This window comes from Mizuhopecten yessoensis, unplaced genomic scaffold (assembly GCF_002113885.1).
Source record: "Mizuhopecten yessoensis strain PY_sf001 unplaced genomic scaffold, ASM211388v2 scaffold11141, whole genome shotgun sequence".
Taxonomy (NCBI): Eukaryota; Metazoa; Mollusca; class Bivalvia; order Pectinida; family Pectinidae; genus Mizuhopecten; species Mizuhopecten yessoensis.
Window position 1 is genome coordinate 97,207 of NW_018408900.1, and position 25,485 is coordinate 122,691.

Genomic DNA, 25,485 nt, shown 5'->3' on the forward strand with positions numbered 1-25,485 from the left:
ATCATACAATATCTCGAGAGTTGTGGTCTTTACCAACCATTTCTGACCAGACGTTTTGCATCATCAACTTGCTTCTATTTATCGTTAAATATAATTTAAGGATTTATGATATGGCGATACAACATTCATAGCACATAAAGAAAGTAAAACGAATTATCTCTAAAAACGATCTGTTTATAATCTGAGACGTATACTACATATACCGACTATGTCTCGGCGTTAAAAAAAAAGATTGCTGCGAAATGTATGTCCTTATTTAATTCTATGCACAATTGGATTTTGTTCTTCCGATCAAGGAATTAGCCGAGTCCGTGTTCCGATAAGATGAAATTTAATACAAAATACATATCTGCGAGGGTTAACTGGAATTCCAATAACTCATATCTGCTTGGAATTCATACAAGGATTAAAGAGTTATTTCCCTTGTACAGCTTAACAAAAAACTCATGACTAGCTTCATAATTCAACAAACACGAAAGTAAGTTGGTATTCCTTTATTCGTTATTGAAACATTCAATTATTATCAATAAATATATCACCTTCCAGGACAAACAAATCTATTCAAGGTACAATTTGTAGTTGTTTATGTACATATATACAATTATAACATGGCCAATACAGGGAACACAAATAAACATTAAATCAAATGCAATCATTAAAAACTGTGCAATACAAAATTTCATTGAATACTGTTTTTCAATATATAACACATTTACTACAGTTCAACATGGTAAACTTATTATTGAAATTCTCACAATGCTAAAGAGCATATCATTAATGCTTCTTTAGAGCTTGAACTTGAAAGTTAAAAAAAAGATTGTACTTTACTAAAGACTACAACTTCATCAGAGTCACTTAATCATTGAATACATTAATATAGTTTCTTTAAACCACATGCTTAATTTGTGAGTTTTGTCAATTATCTATATATAACATAACTCCCCTGGTCATAGGCTTGGACTCTTATTAAAAAATTTACACAAAAAAGGGAGTTACACAACCAAGTACTTATGGTGTCATCCATAAAATGCCCATTACAAAATGTACCACCTTAAAGATTTTTTAAACAATTGTTGAATGTGTTGTTTCAAGTTACTTTCTCAGCTGGCAGTGGTAAAATAATGATAAAACATGATACTGTGTTCACAAAATTATGGTTTTCCAAGAGGTCTTTCCATATTATACATGAATCTAAATAAGTTTACACCACAGAGACTTTCGATTGGTTCACACTGGCATACAAAATCCATCTTTTCAAAGAATCCCACAGCTTTTTCTGCACTTTGTACTCGTATAGGTCGGGCAGACTTTTCTGTCATTATCTTTAAAGCTTTGGATACTAAGCGGCGACCAATTCCTATTCCTTGGAAATCATATTTCACAAACATGAAAGTAACTTGATGAAAATATTCAGAAACAAAGGGAACTCCTGGTGATGTCAATTTTTCATTGGCGAGTTGAAAACTAATTTCACCAATGAGAGTCTCTTTGCCATGATGTTTTTGGTAAGCAAATAGGACCCGATTGTCTTCAGGTACGTCAAAAACTTCACCGCAGACCTCTCGTGCTATCTGTCTGAAACGATGTCTGTTCTTATTGTTTCTCACTTCTTCTTTTACATAATAGCGAGCATCTACAACAGAATTAACAACAATTATAATAGGCATTTGCAATTGATAACCAACTAAGGTCTACATACTTACAAACTATTTGAAATTTTCATGGGGGATATTTTGCATTCTCAAAATTAAAATATCAATTAAAAGTGTATATATACCACCAAAGAGACAAACAATTAAAATGACATATTTTGAGTTGTTCTTTCAGATGAAATCTTTATATCTATATCTATATCTATATAATCTTTAGAATATAGGAACAGTTTTGCAAATTCACTGGTTGAAGATACTAAATGTAATGGTCCAGAATCGGGAGCCTCTCTCCTAAACAGGGAGAGTTGGCAAGTAGATTTGTAGATCATATCTAACCCATAATACCAGTATATTTACATTTCATCACAAAATGTTCCAAATAATTAGCCATGGTTGAAATTCATACAGCTCATCTGATCTGTGTTATGTACAACACACTTCAATGAAATAACAAAATGAACCCCTTTAAAGATTCCTACCAGACCTAGGACAATTTCTTTTTCCAAATATAAACTGATCAAAAAGTAGGCCTGAAATGCCAAAATTTCGACTTCTGGACCTTGCCCCACAATTCAAAGAGCAGCTATACACTTTTCCTTTATGGTATATAATTGATTATATTGGCAAAAGAACCAAGGATACTTCATAACATGTGTAATAGGTAGAGACCATTAAATATGTATGTTATAAAGAACCTAATGCTAATTATATAAGGTCTTTGTTATGAATCGTCACCCTAGGAAGAACCTAATGCTAATTAAATTAGGTCTTTGTTATGAACCGTCACCCTAGGAAGAACCTAATGCTAATTAAATTAGGTCTTTGTTATGAACCGTCACCCTAGGAAGAACCTAATGCTAATTAAATTAGGTCTTTGTTATGAACCGTCACCCTAGGAAGAACCTAATGCTAATTAAATTAGGTCTTTGTTATGAACCGTCACCCTAGGAAGAACCTAATGCTAATTAAATTAGGTCTTTTGGAGCAGCGGTGGATCCAGAGGGTTTTTTTGGGCTTCAGGAACCCCCCTCCCCACCTTGGGAATTTTCTTTAAAAATCAGGTATGTTCACCATTTTCCTCAATTGTTCCCCATTTGGATCCCCAAATACTTTTTGAACGATGTATTGATGTGAACATGTTGTGCATATTTATATGACGGGAGAAGGCTATGATAAGTTGTTATAACTTTTATCCAATTGATTGTTTGAATTAAGTTGTCATTAAAAATACGTTTAAAGAAAAAAGGCAATGGTATCTACAGAAGATTTTTTTTTATCCCGAAACGATTTTTGACATGTCCCAAAACGACCCGACTTGTTACCGAAACGACCCGACACTCCAGCAGTTATTAAGAGTATTCACGTATTTAGTTAATGAGTGCAGCATTTTTTGTAGGACAAGAATTAATTAAAGAGTTGTTACCCTTAACCAATAATAGCCAATATGTCCTTTTAAACTGTACAATATATACCAGTTTTCTAAGAAGTTCACATTGACATAAAAAATGGTGTCGTCTTTACGGCGGGATATGCTTGCTTCAGATCATATCGCTTGAAATTGAAAACTGTCCATCACAGACAATGATCTAGGTTGCAAGGTATAGGCAGCTAAGCCGCGTCTCAACTAACTGATTAATTTCATCAAAATAGGACGGGCATTCTGAAAAGGCGAAATATTATTCAGGTGAACGGTTGACAGAGGACGAAAGACAATCACAATAGATCAGGTAACCAACAAGAGGCCCAAGGGCCTTAGCGGTCACCTGAGTTATATCATAGATACTGGTAGCTTTATTTTATTGTTTAGATGTGATGTGGAAATCAGCATGTAAACTAAGTGAAATACAATACTTGTCATGTCATCAATGGATAAGAATTTGAAAATATTGGTAAATGTTCCCTTTGGGGCCCCGCTCTAGCCCCTGGGGATGGGGCAGGAATCCTAATTTTACAAAGTAAAACTCTCATTTACCCAAGATGATTCTGACTAAGTTTGAGCAATTTTCTGCTGAAAATGTATAAAATATATACCGAAAAGTGTTATTTCCCTATATAAACTATATTAAACGTTAACCCCTCCCCAAGGGAGAACGGATAGCTCGGGGTCCTGATATTTTCAATTTAAATAAAGCCCCTGATGATCTTTCTTTCCACGTAAAGAAAATCACTGTAGTACCTCTGAGTCTGGAGAAGAAGATTTTTGAAATATTGATTAATTTTCCCTTTGGGGCCCCGCCCTGGCCCCAGGGGTCGGGGTAGGAATCTCAATTTTACAATTTGAAACCATCTACCTCCAAGGATAATTCTCACCAAGTAAAAATAATTTCCTACAGAAAGTTGTCAAAATATACCCAAAAGTGTTATTTCCCTATATAAACTATAGTAAACTTTACCCCCTCCCCAAGGGAGAACGGATAGCTCGGGGGTCCTGAAATTTACAATTTAAGTAAAGCCCCTGATGATCTTTCTTTCCACGTAGAGAAAATCACTGTAGTACCTCTGAGTCTGGAGAAGAAGATTTTTGAAATATTGGATAATTTTCCCTTTGGGGCCCCGCCCTGGCCCCAGGGGTTGGGGTAGGAATCCCAATTTTACAATTTTGAAGCCTCATCTACCAAGGATGATTCTGACCAAGTTTGAAAAAAATCCATCCACTGGTTCTTGAGAAGAAGTTGAAAATGTAAAAGTTTACGCACGACGCACGACGGACGACGACGGACGAAAAGCGATTGGAATAGGTCACTTGAGCAAAGCTCAGGTGACCTAATAAATCGTTGGGCTTTGCAAAACCTCAATAAACAATAAACTCTTACGCGACATTGCTAATATAAGCAGGTGCGTGGTGACAATTCCCGCCAATTTTAACGGAACTACTACTGTAATCTTCAAACCAAAGCGCTGTCTATATAAACGTTGTTTGAGATTAAGTAGTCATAACAACACCACAAAACTTCGCAATATTGATGACGTCTCAATTAATGAGCTCAACCTTTTTACCTTTCATATCATTCCGCCAAAATTAATTTGGTCATACTTGCAAAGAATTTAAACATTAGATGTAGGTTTTCAATGTATTTCTCATGTAAGGATTGAACAATATCCACATTTTGACCGTATATTTTGCATGTTACTTTTAAATTATGAATTTTACAAAAAGTACATACGAATCTTTCGGAGGAATTCTGGGTAGTAAAGTGGTTGTTTTTCAATGGTGGATTGCTTGATTTACGAACTGTAAATCCTGATGTTGTAGGAACATGAATTCAGAAATTGAACCCCACATAAGTAAAAAATATGAAATCAAAAAGAGATTGGGAAAAGGGGTAAGTTCGTGATACATGGAGGTAGTATTTGGTATACTTTTGATTACAATACCTTTGTTTCGGCGTCCTGTCATTCGAACAAAACAGTCAAAAATCGATGTGTCGGTGCTTGCATTTCTAAATACCCCATGCAGTTTATTCATTGTAATTTATGTATTGCGCTACTGAAAATCACACGAATTGCATAAGATACCTTTGTTGCATTTACATCATCTTCAATTTTTTTGTCTTTATCATTAGAAAGTACTGTTTCCAAAACTCCAGGTGATCTACGTGGGCGAATCAGATGAGTGTTAGCAATACAGAAAAACACTTCTTTATCATCGAAATTCGAAAACTTTGCTATTATCTGTCCTAACAGTGCAACGGTATTAGATATGCAGTAATTCAATTACCTATATGCTAGTCTTAATTAAGCTTTTGTTTTCAGTAAATATTTGTTGCAAGTGTTTGCTCCAGAAATGTATACAAAAAATGGCAAATTGCCAATAGAATAATCTAAATTGACCCAATCATACAGCAGTTCATATCATTCTATCATCAGGAAGCTTTTATTATTTGACGTCCGGTCATGTCATCTTTTAGGAGCTTCCCTAATTAGAGTAAGGAAAAAAACATGTTATTTACTTCAGCGTATATATATATTGATGAATATATATCGATGCTGTCTGGTGGCAGGCATATGAGCTGAGTTTTTCTCAGGGTTTGACATACATAATACCCACTTCTGGAGAAAACACTTAATGCACATATTGCGTTAAAAAATACTATAAATATTACCTTTGATTTTCACTTTATGGAAATGATGTTGCGTTTCCAGAAAAATGGGTGAGTTTTTAGAAATATCAGTGAAAATGCCCTGGTGAACATATTAAAACAGTAATGAGGGATTTGAAAAATGTATAAATTTGGCGTTTGTCACCCTCAGCTGTGTGGGGATTGTCTGGTCCAGATTTTGATATACCACACAGCTTAATTAAGGTGACAGTATCCAAAATGGATCACCAAGCCATTTTCTAAATAATTCATTGAAAATTCAGCAGATTAATTATATCACATTTTATGGTTTTATCAAACGAAGAATATGGATGGGTGTTCTTAAAACCATTGAAGTAAACACCCAGGGCTCACATGAGATATTTAAAAATGACTCTCACATCACCAATTAGTGTTTCCAGCTTTTTGCTTTTTCCAAAACAGATCATGGCTTGAATTTTGAGCTTAAAGTTAATCATCTCTAAACTTAATTACTTAACTGTCGATCCATTTATTGATTTACAGGTAATTTTGCATAGAGTGATCTGATTAGGGTACTGATCCAATTATTGTATGGATCATTGTATTGTATGTAATTGGTACTGTAAGGGTTACCCAAACTGTGGCTTAATTTGTAACTATACGTAAAGTACATGTATGAATAGTGTCTTCAGAGTCAAGGATTTACATATTTAGGGAAAGAATGGACGAGTTAAACAATTCTGGCCCATAGTGGTTTTTTTTTCCATTCTGTTAAAATTAACATTACTTGAAAGGATCATGTATCGGGAATATATGGCCATTAAGTCCAAATGTAAAGTAATTTTACAGTTAATATATTAACCCATAGTTGTCAGTAATTGGTTAGGCAACCATCTACATTCAATCAGAAAATATTTTATTTAATGTTGCATATTGCAAGCAAATTCAGGTAAATATTTTAAGAGGTATTTTAACTTTAAGTAAAATATAAGTCCATTTTTTACAATGTGATTGATACTTTCAGGCCTATGGGATTGTGTGGAAGGCTGTTGACCGGAGGACTGGGGAAGTGGTTGCTGTTAAGAAAATATTTGATGCTTTCAGAAACCAGACAGATGCTCAGGTTTTTATCATTTTATATCAATTACATTCAGTAAAACTCTATTTTTCTATGGTATTTTGTACCGATGATCTCAAAGTTTGCTGTCTTGTTTTAGTCACTTCTGCAGAAGTCAGCATCCTCTGTAATGGCCATAACTTTGTCTCTTACGGCAATATATACAGATGTGTCTTCTTGAACATTGAAATCAGAACTTCCGTATTCCTGTAATCCTATCTGCTATACAATTCTGATAACAGTCTGGAAGAGTGCTACAAAATAAACTTATTTTACAATACCAGGTATATACCATGACAAAATAGACATTTTCAAAGTACAGGATGTGACATTTTTGCATTGATAACCCTATACATGTACAATGCAATCTGGTCAATATGTACTTTACATATAAGTCAATTTTTGTACAGATTCCTAGTGGTAGTAAACACAATATAACAGAAAAAAACCATGGGTTAATAAGAACAATAAAACAAATATGTCTTTGTCTTTACTACATACTAATTTACTTCAATATGTCATCTAAATCTAATTGAAACGAGAGGTTCAGAATCCACTAGTTGACATTTAAAAAAATATCAAATCTTAACACGTACAGTAAGGTGTCTTAATCGGACAGCAAAATGGTCACAAGAAGAATATATTTACAAAGTTACAGGGACAAAAATTGAGCACAGCAAAAATATGTCATTTCACAATATTTGGGTCAAGGTCAAATGTCAGGTTAAATTTCAGATGTTTTTGTATCTTTACAGCGTACTTTCCGTGAGATAATGTTTCTCCAGGAATTTGGAGACCATCCTAATATCATCAAGCTGCACAATGTCATCAAAGCCGAGAATGACAAAGATATTTATCTAGTATTTGAATTTATGGGTAAGTTTCAAGATATTCAAGACATAATATAATATTCAATTTATGTGATAATTTTTACAATCAATATTTTAGAATTGTAAATAGATTTCCTTGTGTAACATATCTAATATTTCTGGTCAGGGATAGGGTCAAAGGTTAATCAAAATAGAAAAAGAAAAAAGATGAAATTGTTCCATAAAACCTCCATAAAATTCGTTGAATCTGTACCTAGCCATGGATAAATGAAAAGACAAGTAGACAGCTTGGTTCATTGTTGTTTATTGTCTTGACAGAAACTGACCTACATAATGTGATAAAGCGAGGAAGTATTCTGCGGGATGTACACAAACGTTACATCATGTACCAGCTGTTAAAGGCCACTAAATACCTTCACTCCGGCAACGTCATACACAGGGATAACAAGGTAGGCTCCGTGATGTTAATTCCTGATAAACCTTTTTTATACCCCACCATAAAGTGGTGCAGAGCAGGCATCCAGTGTTGAACCTTGCTTTTCGCGTTTTGGAAAATTATTAGAGACAAGTTCTACAATTAGGGGCACACAACTTCACATGCTTATCAGTGGAATATGTGGCATTACATTTTGGTGACCTTTGTTAAGGTTTAGCATTTAGGTCGGTTATGGATTAAGTACAGTATCTAGGGTCACACAGCTTCACTTGCTGCTGTCAGTGTGTCTTAGGCAGTTTTCATAATGATGTCATAGACCTCTACTATAAACAATGTGTAAACAAACATGAATTACTAATTTGTAATAGTGAGATACTGTACATCATTCCAAGAGCAAATCTAAGGCTAAAATAAGTTGAGTGTTTTACAAAATGCTTCATTGGTTGATTCTTGGTTTTTCTTTTACACAGAAAGTCTAACTCCCACAATTTCTGATTGTTATCTTTACATGCTATATTTGCTTGTTTTTTTCTTTACTTGCTGTTGGTTACAAACGGTCTCATTCCAGTCAACATTTGTTTCCTACTCAAACCCAGCATTAATACTTTACCAACAGTATGACAAGTTAACTACAGAAACACATTATCTGTTTGACATCTAAATGTGTGAAAACTTCTTACTTGGGAAAATGAAACAATGGGACACACCTTTGTTGCGTTCAGAGATGGCCATGTTTGGTTGTCTCTTAGTAGTTGAATTACCTCTCATGACAGAAAGCTGAAAGCTGAGAGGTTCAAGAAGAGTTTTACTACCAACACCATTTATGGGTCACTGGACCTGACAGGGAATATAGTTACATGCAGGTTACGACACCCAAATGCTACAGTAAGTTTATTCTCTAAATGTATTTGTCAGCATTTGATCTGGTCTGATTGGCAGAGTTCATAAAAGAGAGAGACACATTCCATTAGTTCACTTGTATATATGTAATGCGGTGTAGGCTTTGGAGAATGATAAACATATCTTTCTTATTCTTTTGTCAGCCATCAAACGTACTACTGGACAGCGACTGTGTGGTCAAGGTGTGTGACTTTGGATTGGCTCGTTCCCTCACACAGATAGGGATAGATGCTGAGACTGGGGACCCCAACCTTACGGAGTATGTGGCCACTCGCTGGTACAGGGCACCAGAGATTCTGCTAGCATCACACAGGTACAGTAGTTCTTACTCATTATATCTTCGATATAAATATCCATGTGTTAACAGGTGATGGCTGCTCACATTTCAGATGTCAAATAATTCATTTCTTTTTAAGTACAGACGGAATTTATAAATAGACATGTATGGTTTATGTAACTGAACCCGACATGCTGTAGGTCCCTTTTGACCGAAAAACAGGTATTGGTCTGACTTTGTACATGTATGAATTGGCTTTGTGGAAAATGTCTACATTTGTCAAAGCTGACGTGTGTAAACTATTATTTTTTGTTAAACTTAAGTAATAAAAACCCAGGGTAAAAATTGTCATAATTTTGACAAGGTGATTGTCAGTTTGTTTCTTTTTATCATGCTTTGTGATGTAGGTTAAATTGAAAAAAATCAGAGAGGTCTAAAACGTAGGTCAGTATAGTGTGGAATATAATGATGCAGGTGAAGAGATAATCTTACCTGCCAGACCAGTGTATTAAGAGGTCAGTAATATATGTTCATAACACCTATGTTTAGGACATTTATATGTATATTTTGTGGAAAACACTTACAATGCTAATTTGTTTTAAATATAACAGGTACACTAAGGGTGTGGATATGTGGAGTCTCGGCTGTATCCTTGGAGAATTATTAGGGGGCAAGCCTCTTTTCCCTGGCTCCTCAACTCTCAATCAGATAGAGAAAATTATGGGTGGCATCCCTGTACCAACTCGAGAAGGTAAGTTATAGAAAACAATGAGAAGGCATTCTGCCTGCCAACTCGGGAAGGTAAGATCAGCCCTCCACAAACTTGGGATGATAAGGAAAAGAAAACAAGAGGCATCTCTCTGCCATCTTGGGATGGTAAGATAGGGGAAATAGTTAAAAGCCCTCTGCAAACTCCAGAAGTAAATGAAGGTTTCCCTCAGCCAACTTCAGAAAATCTCATTGAGAATATAACGGGGGACATCCTCTTCTTCAACATGCTTTGAAAAGTAACATAGGGAAATTACGAGAGATATGAGGATCCTCTACTAGCTCATATAGGAAGAAAAGGGATCAGAGCTGATTACAAATCAATATATAGAATCTTTTTATCAACTTTTACTTCTGCCTGATTTCTGAGATCATGTATAAAGTGTAAGAAAAATAATAGGGATATTTGAAACAAAATGTTTTTGGTCTTGTATATCAATTGTAAATATTTTCAGTTGTTTGTTAACTGCATCATACCATTTTGTTATAGACATTGAAAGTTTACAATCGGCCTATGGTTCTTCAGTGTTAGGAAAAGCTTCTGTGAAGTAAGTATTTCTCAAACGGTATCTAGTATATCAGAGTACACTGCCTACCTTTAATCCACTTATTTTGCTATTCAAAAAGAAACCTTTGTTTGGCTGAAAACAGAACTATTTACAATGATGATATAAAAAAAAAACCTCATCTGGAAATATCCAGGAGACATTAAAAACAATTGCCCTCATAGATAAAATAAAAAATACTTCAGTTGGCATGATGAATTTTCATCCTTCATAATAGCATTATTTAATCTCAATGTTTCACTGTGTTTATTAAAGGGTTTCTGTGCATTGAGATTTCATCTTTCAAAAGAGAATTCCTTGAATATATCTTGTTGAACATTTGATTTAAACATGTTCCCATGACTGATGTTTATGACAAATTAATATTTCTCTCTGTCATTTTTTGTGTTGGTTCAAACTTTATTAAGCATTTCTAATGTGTTGAAATCCTTCTTGCAGGCCAAAGAAGAGTTTTGAAGACATGCTACCTGATGTTCCAAAAGAAGCTTTAGACTTATTACGACGACTTCTTCATTTTAACCCTGACAAACGTATAACTGCTGATGAAGGACTACGCCATCCTTATGTATCTAGGTAATGTTATACAAATGTGCAGTTGAAATATATAGGTACAGATCCTTGGACAGTATTCAACTTGTACAATACTTCCCCATATCTAGTATATGAAAATTGTTCCCCGAGGAAAAGCACACGTACCATGTTTGACCTAACAAGTGCCCTGAATGCTTTAATAGACATATTCTTCCAGAAAATAAGAATGAAAGCATTAAGTTAAGGTGAAGGCAATGGTTGCTTGAGTAAGACAAAGGAAAGGGGTGTTTATAAGTGATGGGAGGCCTATTAGGGTGAATGTGGTAACAGATTTCACTGCATTGTGTTTTAGTTTAACATGGTCAAAATGTTGGCTTTTTTTCTGTTAAAAAATTTGCAGGGTTTAAATATTTTATTGCAGGTTTCATAATCCGGCCGAAGAAAGAAGTATAGACTACGATGTGGTTCCACCACTTAGTGACGATGTACAGCTAACAGTCGACGAGTACAGAAACAAGTTATACGAGGTAGGTTCTCACTTCTCACAGATGGTGTTCAGTTAACTTTCATTTGAATTAAAAAAAAGGGTATGTGGTGAAGTAAAGCGGTAAGACATTATCAGTATTCTCTACTTTCTCCATTGCAATGTATGTGAAATGTCCTCCAATGAAAAATTTGCCCATTACTCATGTGGTTAATATTCACCCTAATTTGTTAACATTGCAATTTATCGTAGAAGTAAAGTCATAGCTATGTAAAGGAAGCTGCATACATCTAATTGATGATAGCGTTGCTTACACAGAATGTCTTATTAAAGAGGCCAATATCGCTTTTAAAGATATCAATATATCTTATACAGATGTCAATATCTCTTATACAGATGTCAATATCTCTTATAAAGATGTCAATATCTCTTTAAACATGTCAATATCTCTTATACAGAAGTCAATATCTCTTAGGCCAAATAAAATTAATTACTTGGTTCTCAGGCAATTTTTTTTCAAAATAGATGCGGCATGGCTTTTTTTTTTTTTTTTCATTTTACATGGCAAAAACGAGACAAGGGCGATTTTTTTTTATTGTGTAGTCTGTAAAACGTTCATTGTGGACATTACCTTGTCTTTTTATAGTTTTGTAGAGACCCATCATAGATCAAGCCTCCGAAAATCCCCCCACGATGTTCCAGACGAGAATCACGAACCCCCCGTTCCTTATTTGTACCGAAATGAGCGCCATTTGTACACAAGACTAATAAGTCATAATCATTTTAACGCTTGCCTGTATCTCAATCCTTACCTTTATTCAAACCTTTTTCGTGACTTGGGTGACTAACGAGTAAAAACGACATGCGGACCAATTTTCCGGAATTTTTTTAAGACGGCGGCTGGCGCATTCACAATTTTTTTTTATTACTTTCACGATAAAATCGGTAATGCGGTGCCCTAAAATGAAATGCGCGCGGGCCTGAGAACCAAGTAATCTTTTTTTTTTGGCCTTATAAAGATGTCAGTATCTCTTTAAAGGTGTCAATATCTCTTATAAAGATGTTAATATCTCTTTAAAGATGTCAATATCTCTTATAAAGAGGTCAATATCCCTTTTAAAGATGTCAATATCTCTTATAAAGAGGTCAATATCTCTTATAAAGATGTCAATATCTCTTATAAAGAGGTCAATATCCCTTTTAAAGATGTCAATATCTCTTATACAGATGTCAATATCTCTTATAAAGATGTCAATATCTCTTATAAGATGTCAGTATCTCTTATAAGATGTCAATATCTCTTATAAAGATTTCAATATCTCTTATAAAGATGTCAATATCTCTTATAAGATGTCAGTATCTCTTATAAAGATGTCAGTATCTCTTATAAGATGTCAGTATCTCTTATAAGATGTCAATATCTCTTATAAAGATGTCAATATCTCTTATACAGATGTCAATATCCCTTTTAAAGATGTCAATTCAGTATCTCTTATAAGATATATCTCTTATAAAGATGTCAATATCTCTTATAAGATGTCAGTATCTCTTATAAGATCTCAGTATCTATTATAAGATGTCAATATCTCTTATAAAGATTTCAATATCTCTTATAAAGATGTCATTATCTCTTACACAGATGTCAATATCACTTATAAGATGTCAATATCTCTTATAAAGATGTCAATATCTCTTATAAAGATGTCAATATCTCTTATACAAATGTCAGTTTCTCTTATAAGATGTCAGTATCTCTTATAAGATGTCAGTATCTCTTATAAGATGTCAATATCTCTTATAAAGATGTCATTATCTCTTACACAGATGTCAATATCACTTTTATAGATGTCAATATCTCTTAAATACAGAATAAAATTGTTTCATATAAATAAGTTTTACACTAAATATGTTGATATTTCCCCTGCAGAATATGTCAATACCAATATGTGATTTACTGACAGGTCAAGTTCGATTTACCTGACTAAGAAATGTATTTGAACCCCAGACTTAAGGTTATTTGATGGAATTGAAAAATATGAACAAGAATTGAACAAATTTGTGATTTACAGATGATTATGCAAAAGAAACAGGAGCGCCGCAGACGCCGCCAAGAAATGAGGAGTGCCCCTCATCCCATGCGTGTACGCACAGAGAGCCCCCACCCTCCCAGTGAACCATACCACAAAGACAACTCTCCAAAAGGGGCGTCGCCCAAAGTCTACAACAACAAACATGCAGGAGACGGCCCTCCACAATCGGCCCCTCAACACCATTCATCATTTTCAGGTGAGGACAGGTCACATGTAATGTTCATATGACATGTCAAATGATCAAATCCTGTTGATGGGATTACAAGATTACTATGCAGCCTGTTTTGATATTGCCTAGGTCTGAAGCATGACTGCTGAGTTATATCAATATCTGTTTCATTTTAAGCTCACTTGGTATAATTAGCTTGGTAATTAGCATATTTGATATTGAAATGTCCTTATATCATTTTGTGGTTAAAATTCTTGGCTGGTAATTCCACCAGCTCTATACCAAGATCCCAATATAAAGTTCTAGACCTTTTCATATTCTAGAAGACATCAGTGAATAAGTCAAGATAAGTATTGACCAAAGTGATGTCTTATTCACATTGTGTGAAATTCTTGGTTTTCATGATTACTTAAAATTAAAGAGCTATGTTTAAAGTCATCAGGTTATGTAAACGGTTGGCAATTTTCCTAATTATATCAAGGCTTGTGATGAAAAGATTCATTAATATCTATCAAATTTGTACAAACTTTTGTTTTCTACTAGAGGGTGATACCCAAATACAGGGGCAAATAATTCCATTAGCTTGATTCCCAGGGCAAGCAGACTTTTGTCTAGACTAGTAAAACTGTTCAATATTTACTTAAAAAGTAAAACTCAGGCTAGTGGATTTTTCGAAAAATCTGCCTGCAGACTGTTATTCAGTTGAAATAATTAATTGTACATCCCTGAAATTAATGTGGGGGTGTTGGAGGTGAAGGACATTATGTTTCAGTACACAGCCATGTAGACTAAAGTCTTCCTCAGTTGAAGGGTATCATGAGCAAAATTAAGTATTCATTGTTTTTGTATTTTAGCATTTGGAAGAACAACACATGGAGATCAAGTGCCTCCACAACCAAAGTCAAGAAATGTACGCCGACCAAACAATGAGAACATGGAGAGAGCTGCAACAAACGCTGGTGTAAGTGTTATCATCTTACTCTGACTGTAGCCAAGGCTGTCGCTGGTGTAAGTGTTATCATCTTACTCTGACTGTAGCCAATTAAGTCTGTCGCTGGTGTAAGTGTTATCATCTTACTCTGACTGTAGCCAAGTCTGTCATGCACTTTCTCAATTCTCAACCAGGCTGTGCCCACTTTCTCGTCTTACCATTATCCCAGTATCTCAATCCAAATCATCACTGTTGTAGCATATGGCCATTTCATGATCTCCAGACACCTAATTATAGCCCCTTATTTCCCTTGACTTCAGACTTTAACTTCAAATTTCGCTTAGATTCGAAGTCTTTAGGCTTTTGACTTTAAGTCAATGGCCTCCCAGATCCCGATTTTCAGCCTGGCAGTGGTATGGCATCTTGCATTCACAGACCTAGTCTGCTAGCCTTACACTCTCTGAAATGCCTCCCATACTTTTACTTTTCTTGTGAGTGGCTTGTCAGTAAACCTTATCAACATCAAATCTCTTCACCTGTTTTTAATCTCAAATTCATCCTCTCAACACAATGTCTTTTGATTTATTGAACCTAAACACAGTTATGGTTGTGGCACACAATACTCACACTATTATAACATTTCATAGAGATTTGGTGAAATATAAACAGATCTACATAAATCTGCTTTGTAGTACCCTCACAAGCTCATGTATCATTTCATGCACTTATGGGTCAAGTAACAGAAGCGAGTTGTATGTGTGGCAGGCTGGCAGGCTGGCAGCCTAATGCTTTGCTGTTTGCACGAGGTACAAATGTGGCTTCTATACAGCATTTAGTATGCAAAACTTAAAAACACCAAATGGATCCAGTGAGATTTTCGTTTTCTAGTTAGAAGCTTAAAGAAACCTCAACTTATAGATTGACAGTTAAGATCATGTTGTTATGAATAAAGAATTAATCGTTTATGGCAATGTTTACTCTTAATTTTGTGATCTGACTTCTCCAAATTTGTTCATTGGTTAGTGTTTCACTTTGCATATTCCCATATATCATACAAAATAATCCTAAGCTTCATTTTTTTCACCATTTGGTCAAAATTCCTTGCAATTTAAAAGTAAAACTACTGACCCAACAATTTCTGAACAAAGAATTCATGTAAATTCCATAGTATTTTTTCCTTTATTTTTTTTTTGAATTAACACTGAGCATGCATGCAAAATAGAGAGTGTGCACTAAATGGGACAAATAGTAATATATTTTGTAGCATGTTAGGCACTAGACATAGTAAGCTCAGTCAAAATTAGCCAAAAGTCATACACAATTGACTAACAGAAACACAAATTTACACATATCAGTTTTCAGAATTCAGAAAGGTCTGTTTTGAACATTCTGAGATAATTTGACTTAACAAAAATATTACTGTTATACTTAAATGCATATAAAGATGTCAACACAACATTGAACTTCATGTTAGGTGACACATGCATTCAGCTGTTAAAGAGTTCCTTTTGAGTCAACCTGAAGCCAAATGGGTGTTAGATTGGCCTGGGTAAACTTGAAGCTTAGGTGTTAAGTTAACCTTGATAATGGGGATGCTTACTAAATGTTAAGTTTACTGGGGTCTGTGATGGTCGCAGTTGAATTAATCTGGATCACTTTAATTTTAAGCTTACTATGTGTTGAATTTTCCTGGATAACATTGAAGCCCACAAGGCATTGGGTTAATATCATTTTGAAGCTTAAGATGTGTTGAGTTTATCTGGTTCACCTTGAAACTTACTAGATGTTGAATTTAAATCTAGTTCACTTGGATGATTACTAGGTATTGAATTTACCTCTAGGTAACCTTAAAGCTTACACAGTGTTAAGTTTCCCTGGGTTTTCTAAAAGCTTACAATAGCCATGAATAGCTAGGTTTGTTATTTACCTTGGTCACTTATGAAGCTTACAAGGTATTGAATTTGTTTAGATGGAGATGTTTGAAGTCTTCCTCAAATCTCAAAACCCCAAAGTTCAGATGAATCAGTTTCTTTATGGCCGTAATATGCCCAAGGTGAGTGAGAGGCTTGGCAGTGATGCTGTGTATGTCTTATTACTAAATGTACTTACTGGTAGTCTGTGTCAGACAGTGACTTAAATGTTGTCCTCTATATAATGTATCTAAAAGAAATTCAGTGTTAGATTTATAACACAAAGTTTTAATATCCTTACTACTACAAATGTATCAGGTTTTTGTGCTGTGAATGGTATTGCTGGCATTGCTTAAGTGATCAAGGAGGCTGCTAATCACATTTTTTTGGATGCCAGATCTTGGAAAATTTAGGTGATACTCCATACGCCAAGGTGTAGTATTCAGTACGCCACGTTGGCGGTAAAATTGAGTTATCTGAACTTAGAGAGTATTCCAAAACTCAGAAGCAATGGCAGGGGTAATAATTTTACATTTTGAGTACTTATCCACAAATTTTGTTAAAAAGCTTTACAAGCCCAGCCTATGTTTTCATTATAATTATTAAAAATATTCACTAGCCCTGACATACAATTAACTTGCTTTTGAGAAGTCAGATTTTACTATCTCGCTGGGGATCAGGGTTGGCAGCCTCATCAAATATTTGACATTTAACTTAACCAGTGTGTGCATATAAGACATAACATGGACTATCCTACCATCCTGTACATGTGTAGCCTTGACTATGCTAGGTAATAGCTATAGAATAATGTCATTACATGTTACCAACCTGTACATGTGTAGCCTTGACTATCCTAGGTAATAGCTATAGAATCATGTCATTACATGTTACCAACTTGTACATGTGTAGCCTTGACAGTATGCTAGATAATAGCTATAAAATAATGTCATTACATGTTAATAGCTATAGAATAATATCATTACATGGTACCAACCTGTTCATGTGTAGCCTTGACTATGCTAGCTAATAGCTTTAGAATAATGTCATTACATGGTACCAACCTGTACATGTGTAGCCTTGACTGTATGCTAGCTCATAGCTATAGTTTAAGGTCATGACAAGTTACCAACCTGTACATGTGTAGCCTTGACTGTATGCTAGCTAATAGCTATAGAATAATGTCATTACGGTAAACCTCCGGTCAGTTCGAATCGGCGGATAGTTCGAAACCGTATTTTTTTCAATAAAAACAATAATTTTCTAGCTAGTGATAGTTCAAACTCTGATTGACCCTATTTCGGATAGTCCGAACTTGTCAAATGAAGAACGTACATTTAAAGTAAGTTTTTTTTTCGGCAAACTCCATTGAAAGCTTGCGGCGATCGGCCCCAGAAAAATGCCAATACTTTGATCAACAGACACGTTGAGGGTAATGGGTTGTATGTGTGAGCATTGCAGTACAGCTGTGACAGACAAACCATAAATATATGTCACAGATTTTAGCGTTGATTTATTTTTTTACATTGTTTGAAAATACATCGTGCACGAGACAGCCAATAGCAACTTAGGCCCCGACAATGTATAAATAACATGCGATCAGTACGAACTGATGTCACGCTGTATGGCAAACTAAGAAATCGCCCGTGTATTCACAAATACAGTGTTAACTAAGCATTTTGATTATTTAATTGCGACCAGACATCCCTTAATTATTGCCAATCAAGGTGTTACCTTTAACGTGGGCCCTCACACCAGGTAGCTAGGGCAGGACACGATGTCGCGGTAGGGATCGTCCGCCCAGCCATTGTGAGTGACGTGTTAGCATTCATGTCCAAGTCCAAACAATCCACAGGTGTCCCAATTAGCGTTGGGTAATTTTGAAAGTTTCAACTAAGTTTGGTAGGTATCAGGACACAAGCTAGGTAGTCTAACTTTTGTGTCACAAATGAAACGTGTACTGACTGTTTAGGGGCCTTTACAATGGCCTCTGCTTCGCAATAACAATAATAATTATCACGAAATGAAGAAAGTTTAATGATCAATTAACATTGAATTAAATAATATACTATCATTTTACCCATTTATAAATGTGCCATTGTTCTATGCCAGGCCGTCGTTGTTACGTATCGTCCTTACATTGGATATATAGAGGTATACTCCGGTGAAGAAAATATGTCGGGGATATGTTTGTGACTTGATTTACACTTTGCTGAAATTTTTGCCGATAGTTCAAACTCACGCTTAATTTCTGAAGCATAATTTTGTATAATCCGAACAGGGTCATCAATATTTATTTAATTTTGTTCGAACTGACCGAAGGTTTACCGTACATGGTACCAACCTGTACATGTGTAGCCTTGACTGTATGCTAGCTAATAGCTATAGAATAATGTCATTACATGGTACCAACCTGTACATGTGTAGCCTTGACTATGCTAGCTATAGAATAATGTCATTACATGTTACCAACCTGTACATGTGTAGCCTTGACTATGCTAGCTAATAGCTATAGAATAATGTCATTACATGGTACCAACCTGTAGATAGGTATATACCCCTATGACATATACATGCTCAACCTGTAGTCTAGTATATACTTTTGTGTAGGATTTGTATTCGTAAAGTACTTTACAGAGACCAAGCTTTACAAATTATTGAGTCCGAGTTGACAAGGTTTCTCTTTTGGAAATTGTCAAATTTCAGATTGATAATTTTGCTTTAGAAATTGTTTACAGTCCATACTAATGAAGTTCCTGACTTTACAGTTTTCCAGAGATTGCCAGAATCTAAGCAAGGTTCTTGGAGAACTAGATCTAGCTCTAGAATTTAGTCATTTTATTATCAGTTTCCGACTAATCATCTAATGCTTTCATTGCTGTGTTATATGTAGTTGCTGCTGAATTTACAAATGACTAGAATTTTTACAACTTATAACAAAAGGGAGATAACTTTGCTTGTACTTCTTATTTTGCTTTTTATGTACATATATAATAAAGAATGAACCTGACAGAATTTTGTGCTTTTCTGTGAAAATTAATCGCTTGGTAATTTGTTATCCTTTATTATCATGAAGCTCTGGGATTTCAGGACATCCACCATGCTACAATTGTTTAACTAACACAAGTGGACAATTTTTAACCTCTAATAGATATAATATTTAGAGGTTAAAAATATCACTAATCAAACAGAAAAACCTTCATTTTCTCAAAATTGTTTTCATCACATCACCAAAACTCATATAAACAATATGGTTCTTCAGACCTCATGGTATAAGTAGACTGAACAGACTATGGAAAGACACAATCTATTGGTCTACCACCAACTTCGAATAATGTATAAATATGACTTTAAAATTGTCTAACAGAGAGAGAGAGAAAAAATACGTATTTCATGAGATTAACAACAAAAAAATAAGCAAAAAAGAAGGATAATCTGATTTTACAATCTTTAATTGATCACTGGTCTAGTGGTTTATGTCATGGAGTTTATAAACTAACTTATTAGTCGGTCTGCCTCTGATTTTTCTTTCCTTGCAAAGGTCTTTGTCCCTTCAGCATCTTCTGTAACTTGTTGACTATGAATGTTGTCACTGAAGAACAAGTCTATGCTGACTTCTACTTTGACATCATTATTGTCACTAGGTAGAGTACAATAGCAGTAGCACAGTTATATTGAGTAGATTCAATCATTACAGAAACCACATAAAAAAAATAAAAATTATTTCTGCTAAATTGTTTTTTTATGTAACAAGGCTTTAGTTTACATAAGAGTTTAATATTGTATTCCTATTTATGTGTGAGTGAGAATTCCAATCTTGACCTACATATTATTTATTTCTGTCCAGATGTACTTATTGAAGTTTATTCCAAACTAATGAATTTCTTGTTTTACTGATTCAAATCAAGTTTGCTTTGACTGAAATTAACAGTTTCTGGAGATTTATCAGTATTCATGGAGATTTGATTGAATATTGACAAACCATTGCTGTCAGGATTTTTTTTTTAATTCCAGTCATTGTACTTCTTACATTAACTTTTCATGAATTTGGAAAAATAATTCTCTTCTACTTGAAAATGTGAATTGACTCCAAGATGTTGTTGCTGCAATTTATAATATTATCTAAATTTGCTGCTTAGCATTTGTACTATTGTGATTTTTTTATCTATTCTATTTCATAGATGTTATCTTGATTTGTTTTATTGATATGTATTTACTTATATAAGCAAATTTGTCTTTACAGATGGCACATGATCCCTATCCAGCTATGTCTAAGAACAGACAAGCCTCAGCCCCCGCCGCCTCACGGATGGGCAGTCGACCCATATCTGGTGCCTATGGTGTAAAGAATCCTACCATCACAAGGGATGAAAAATCGTCAGGTCTAGCAGTTACTAGCTCACGAATGGTAAGTTTCACTCCTCACTCCCTTGTTTGTCACAAATATGTGGGATATTAAAAGCACTAGCCTAGTACTAGATTTTCCTTAACTTTAATTGTCTGCTTAGATATGAATTTGTTCAAAGTTGTAGAGAAATTCAGGAACATTATTTAAATATTAAGGTAAGTTAAACAATTTGTGGAACTGGGGCCTGTTATAATTTACCTAGTTTCAGCAAGGATTTAAAAAAGAGATTGTGAAAATTTAGGGAAATATCTTTTATATAAATACATATTAACTTGATGACTTCAACCACACTTACATGTACGTACATTTAATTTTGCTTTGTTGTGAGTAGTTTTACCTGTTTGGATTTAACAACAGATATTTAAATGATTTTTTTTTTATTTCTAGAGATAACAAAATTAACCTTTTCATATCATTAATATATTCTCTATACACATACACTGTATATAACATATATAGCCAGATTTTGTTTCGTTTCAAATCAGTTACATTCCTTATTTGCCTCATTTGAAATACAGTGGATTTCACCAGTTATCAAGGATCCCCTTACCATTGCCAAAAACTGTAAATAAGTGTTGGAAACTGATTTTTGGCCTAACTGTAGCTTTGAGAAATTATTTCTGAAAAGAAAACCATACCTTGCAAAATTTGTATTAGAAAAAAGAAATTAACAAATGATAACCAACAACAGTGTTCTGTGTGTAAAAACTCCAGTAAAACTACTTGTATGCAGTGTTTTGAAACTTTGGCTTCATATTGGTATACTTATTAATTTCTCTAACCTATTGAGCAATCCAGTCAACAGAAGTTTTCTAGTCTAAACGACTACAGTTACCTCCTAACAGAAGTTAAGGGGAGGTAACAGTATATAGGTAAAACACAGTGCAGTGGGACGGGATCCTAAGTGAACTTAATGTGTTGTGGTGGTGCCTGTTCTACCCTATCACTCTGTCCATATTATATCAACATTTCATCAACTTGGGCTGTCCATGTTATATCAACATTTCATCAACTTGGGCTGTCCATGTTATATCAACATTTCATCAACTTGGGCTGTCAATATTATATCAACATTTCATCAAATTGGGCTGTCCATGTTATATCAACATTTCATCAAATTTGGCTGTCCATATTATATCAACATTTCATCAACTTGGGCTTCTTCTGAAAGAAAGCATTTCTACTCATCAAAAACAAGGCTAAGAAATTCTACTGTGTAATGGCTAATAATGAGCTCTTCTCAAGAAGCATTGCTGATTAAAATCACAGAAAAAATGGCTATCAACTTTAAGTATTATTCATTAGTGTTACTTAGGTCACATACATGCATTTATATGGAATTATAGACTGTAAAGCATTACTGAACAAACGTTCAGTAGTATATTCTTTTGGTTAAGAGTTATTTCTCTATTTGCAATCATTTTGTACAATGGTACTACAGAATTAGGTTCTTGTTGAATAATTAAAATAATGCATGCGAATACTGATGTCAGAATTCATCATTTATCATTTCCACTAACTTAATAAAAACAAAAAGACAGCTTAAACTTGAGAATTAGGTGTTAAAGATCAGAAGTAATTCTTCAAATTGTATTGATGTATTTTTTCACTGTGTCTATCAGGTCAAATTACAATTTACATAACAGGGTTATCCGCATTTTTCCAATATTTGAAAACGAAATCCTTTATGGAATGATGAATTACCCAAGCTTCCTTATTTTTCTATGTGACCCTGTATGTATGCTGTGTTTCATAGATGGAATGGATATAATCATAATAATCCCCTGCATCCCCGACACTCCCCTACCCCTGCATCTCCGACACTCCCCTACCCCGGCATCCCCGACACTCCCCTACCCCGGCATCCCCGACACTCCCCTACCCCGGCATCCCCGACACTCCCCTACCCCGGCATCCCCGACACTCCCCTACCCCGGCATCCCCGCCCCTCCCCTACCCCGGCAACCCTTTCCCACCATCCCCGACACTCCCGTACCCCGGCAACCCTTTCACCCCATCCCCGACACTCCCGTACCCCGGCAACCCTTTCACACCATCCCCGACACTCTCCTACCCCAGCAACCCTTTCACACCATCCCCGACACTCCCCTACCCCGACAACCCTTTCACACCATCCCCGACACTCCCGTACCCCGGCAACCCTTTCACACCATCCCTGACACTCTCCTACCCCGGCAACCCTTTCACACCATCTGCACCACAACTTGATTTTTCCTGAAAACCCAATTACAATATACCATTGTCTGACCATATACTTAAAATTACACCATGAAGGTTTTTTTAATTTTGTTTTTCTAATCAACAAATTTTCTTTGTATTTATTTCTTTGTCTGCAATATTTATACTATTTCACAGAATGAGTCATTTGATTGAAATTCTTTTGGGTGCCCAGCTATTTTCTGACTTTCACTGCCTGTTATACTGGGATTGAGGTTGCACTGACACTTTAAAACTGAAAAATGAGATCTGGTACTATTCCACTGTATTTCAAATGTCAGCTGGAGGGTGGAAACAAACAACGTTGTTGTTTTGGATTTCGCCTTATATGTTTGTGTACTTTTCACTTGTCCTAGTTGGGGATTGACCGATTGCTTTCTTGTGCAATGGACCCCCTTCCTCCGATAAAGTCTCACTTCCATGAGTACCACGAACCTTTTGATGACTGCTCTGTAAGTGATGGGGTTGAAATAGCATTACTGGCTCCTAACCAATCAACAAGCGCACCAGAATCTTTGTATTTTTTTAGCCTCACTACCTAAATTTTATAGATCAACCATACACAATCATTAAGTCAAATGACTAAAAATTCAGCATTTATGATAGAACATTTACTTTTTGTTTTAAAAAATTAACCATTTTGGAAAAAATCAAAGATATCAACAGGATATGTTTTCTTTGGCTTTTTGATTTCGAAAAACTTGCTATAATGCTTGCACTGTTTGTGTGAGATAAAAAAAAAATGAAAACAATCTTGTAATGGTACACTGTTTTTTGGTCAATCTGATAAAGTGTTACTCTGCATTCATGTATGGCTTCTTACAATGACATCACTATAGCATGTTTGTCAAATTTTGGTGTTATTTTTTCCACAGAATTGGATTTGATATTATCATCAGTTCGCTCATTACGGTCTTGGTGGGGATTAGCTAACTGATCATGACTGCCAATTCTTCTAGTCTAATTTGATGATAATACAAAAAGTTTTAATGCATTTATTTTTCTGCTGCAACTGTTGTGAGCAAAAAGACTTAAATTTTGTGGGGGATTTTGGATGGAGCTTGTAGGGTCCATTGCTTTGTCAGTACTTCTGATGGTTCTAACACTCTGGTATTCCCTAACACATTAACGTGAACTGACCAGTACTAAGTAGTGGACAGCATGCTGCTGTGGTTCTTATGTGGTGTTTTGCCTGTGGAGACAGATTGTGACTGACCACTGTCCAGCCACGATTTTAACATGCTGTAGTGATCGAGTGTGCGAACTATTACTTAATCTGGCTGTTTCTCATTAAGGCTAACTCTTACTTGAGCTCTACATTTTAATAATAAGGCTGTCATGGTTAGAAAATTACTTTATATTATCAGTTTAACTGAATGTATCATGTAAGTTGTGCTCAGTGAAGTAAGGTATCAATATTCCGTCTTTTTGTATTGCAGAGTTATCTGCTCTTGAGAGCAGTCACCTGAGACAAAGTATAAGATTCTGTTCTGCGACCATTAATCAGGTTGTCCCATTATATATCCAGTCAGTGTTTAAGGGATACATTGACATCTACCTGTACAAAATGGCCCTTTAATCCAGCAACTTTTAACTTTTGGTGGGAATGAACATGACTTGATTATTGTGAGTCAACTGTACATATGAACTCTAGGCCCATTTAAAAGCCTGTTTCACCTACCAGCCAGTAAATGCAGAACTCAATATTAGTTTATTTACTAGAATATTAAAAAGAAACTAAAGGGACATATATAGGATGTACAAACTTTGACAGCCATATATCATTCCTACCTCGTTTTCTCTGATGTTCCTCTATATGCTTAGTGATACACTTGTACACAGACTACTAATATCTCACCTTTCTTTTAGACTTAATGAAGGCACAACACAAATTGTATCTGTAGTTCTGAAATAGAATATAGCATTGGTAGTTTGTGACTTCTACACAGTTGCATGCATGCATTTTAATTTAGTACAAATGTACTGTTACTTTCTTGTGTTTTGTGCGGGGTAGCCACAGGTTCATTTCAGCATTTCAGTATCCTGATTTGAGTCATCAAGTGCTACCTTAGACCCGAATTGTGGGAAAATTGGGTCGCGCATTAGAATCCCATCTTTTA

The 25,485-nt window shown here is 35.1% G+C and overlaps 2 protein-coding genes across 6 annotated transcripts in view; one reads left to right on the forward strand and one right to left on the reverse strand.

The window, feature by feature from the left end:
• Positions 1-479: 479 nt before the first annotated feature.
• Positions 480-4,550, reverse strand: LOC110466682. The gene is made up of 2 exons (XM_021523362.1): positions 4,466-4,550; positions 480-1,633 (listed from the first exon to the last, which is right to left on the reverse strand). Exons 1-2 carry the CDS (start codon positions 4,470-4,472, stop codon positions 1,152-1,154), a joined length of 489 nt encoding a protein of 162 aa, XP_021379037.1. The 5' UTR covers positions 4,473-4,550; the 3' UTR covers positions 480-1,151.
• Positions 4,551-4,822: 272 nt separating this feature from the next.
• LOC110466668 (extracellular signal-regulated kinase 2-like) overlaps positions 4,823-25,485 on the forward strand; it is a 28,345-nt gene continuing 7,682 nt past the window's right edge. For 3 of the 5 annotated variants that reach the window (XR_002464758.1, XR_002464757.1, XM_021523339.1), the window contains exons 1-14: positions 4,823-4,975; positions 6,738-6,836; positions 7,586-7,706; positions 7,979-8,109; positions 9,140-9,309; positions 9,885-10,024; positions 10,532-10,589; positions 11,046-11,180; positions 11,560-11,665; positions 13,692-13,908; positions 14,736-14,842; positions 16,782-16,865; positions 20,963-21,127; positions 23,722-23,817. Coding sequence is in view for 3 of the 5 variants with exons in the window: in XM_021523339.1 (XP_021379014.1) it covers positions 4,910-4,975; positions 6,738-6,836; positions 7,586-7,706; positions 7,979-8,109; positions 9,140-9,309; positions 9,885-10,024; positions 10,532-10,589; positions 11,046-11,180; positions 11,560-11,665; positions 13,692-13,908; positions 14,736-14,842; positions 16,782-16,865; positions 20,963-21,127; positions 23,722-23,817 (1,695 nt within the window). In the remaining 2 variants the exon portion in view is untranslated. The remainder of the gene's footprint in view (positions 4,976-6,737; positions 6,837-7,585; positions 7,707-7,978; positions 8,110-9,139; positions 9,310-9,884; positions 10,025-10,531; positions 10,590-11,045; positions 11,181-11,559; positions 11,666-13,691; positions 13,909-14,735; positions 14,843-16,781; positions 16,866-20,962; positions 21,128-23,721; positions 23,818-25,485) is intronic. The other 2 variants (XM_021523341.1, XM_021523340.1) reach the window with 2 other exon arrangements.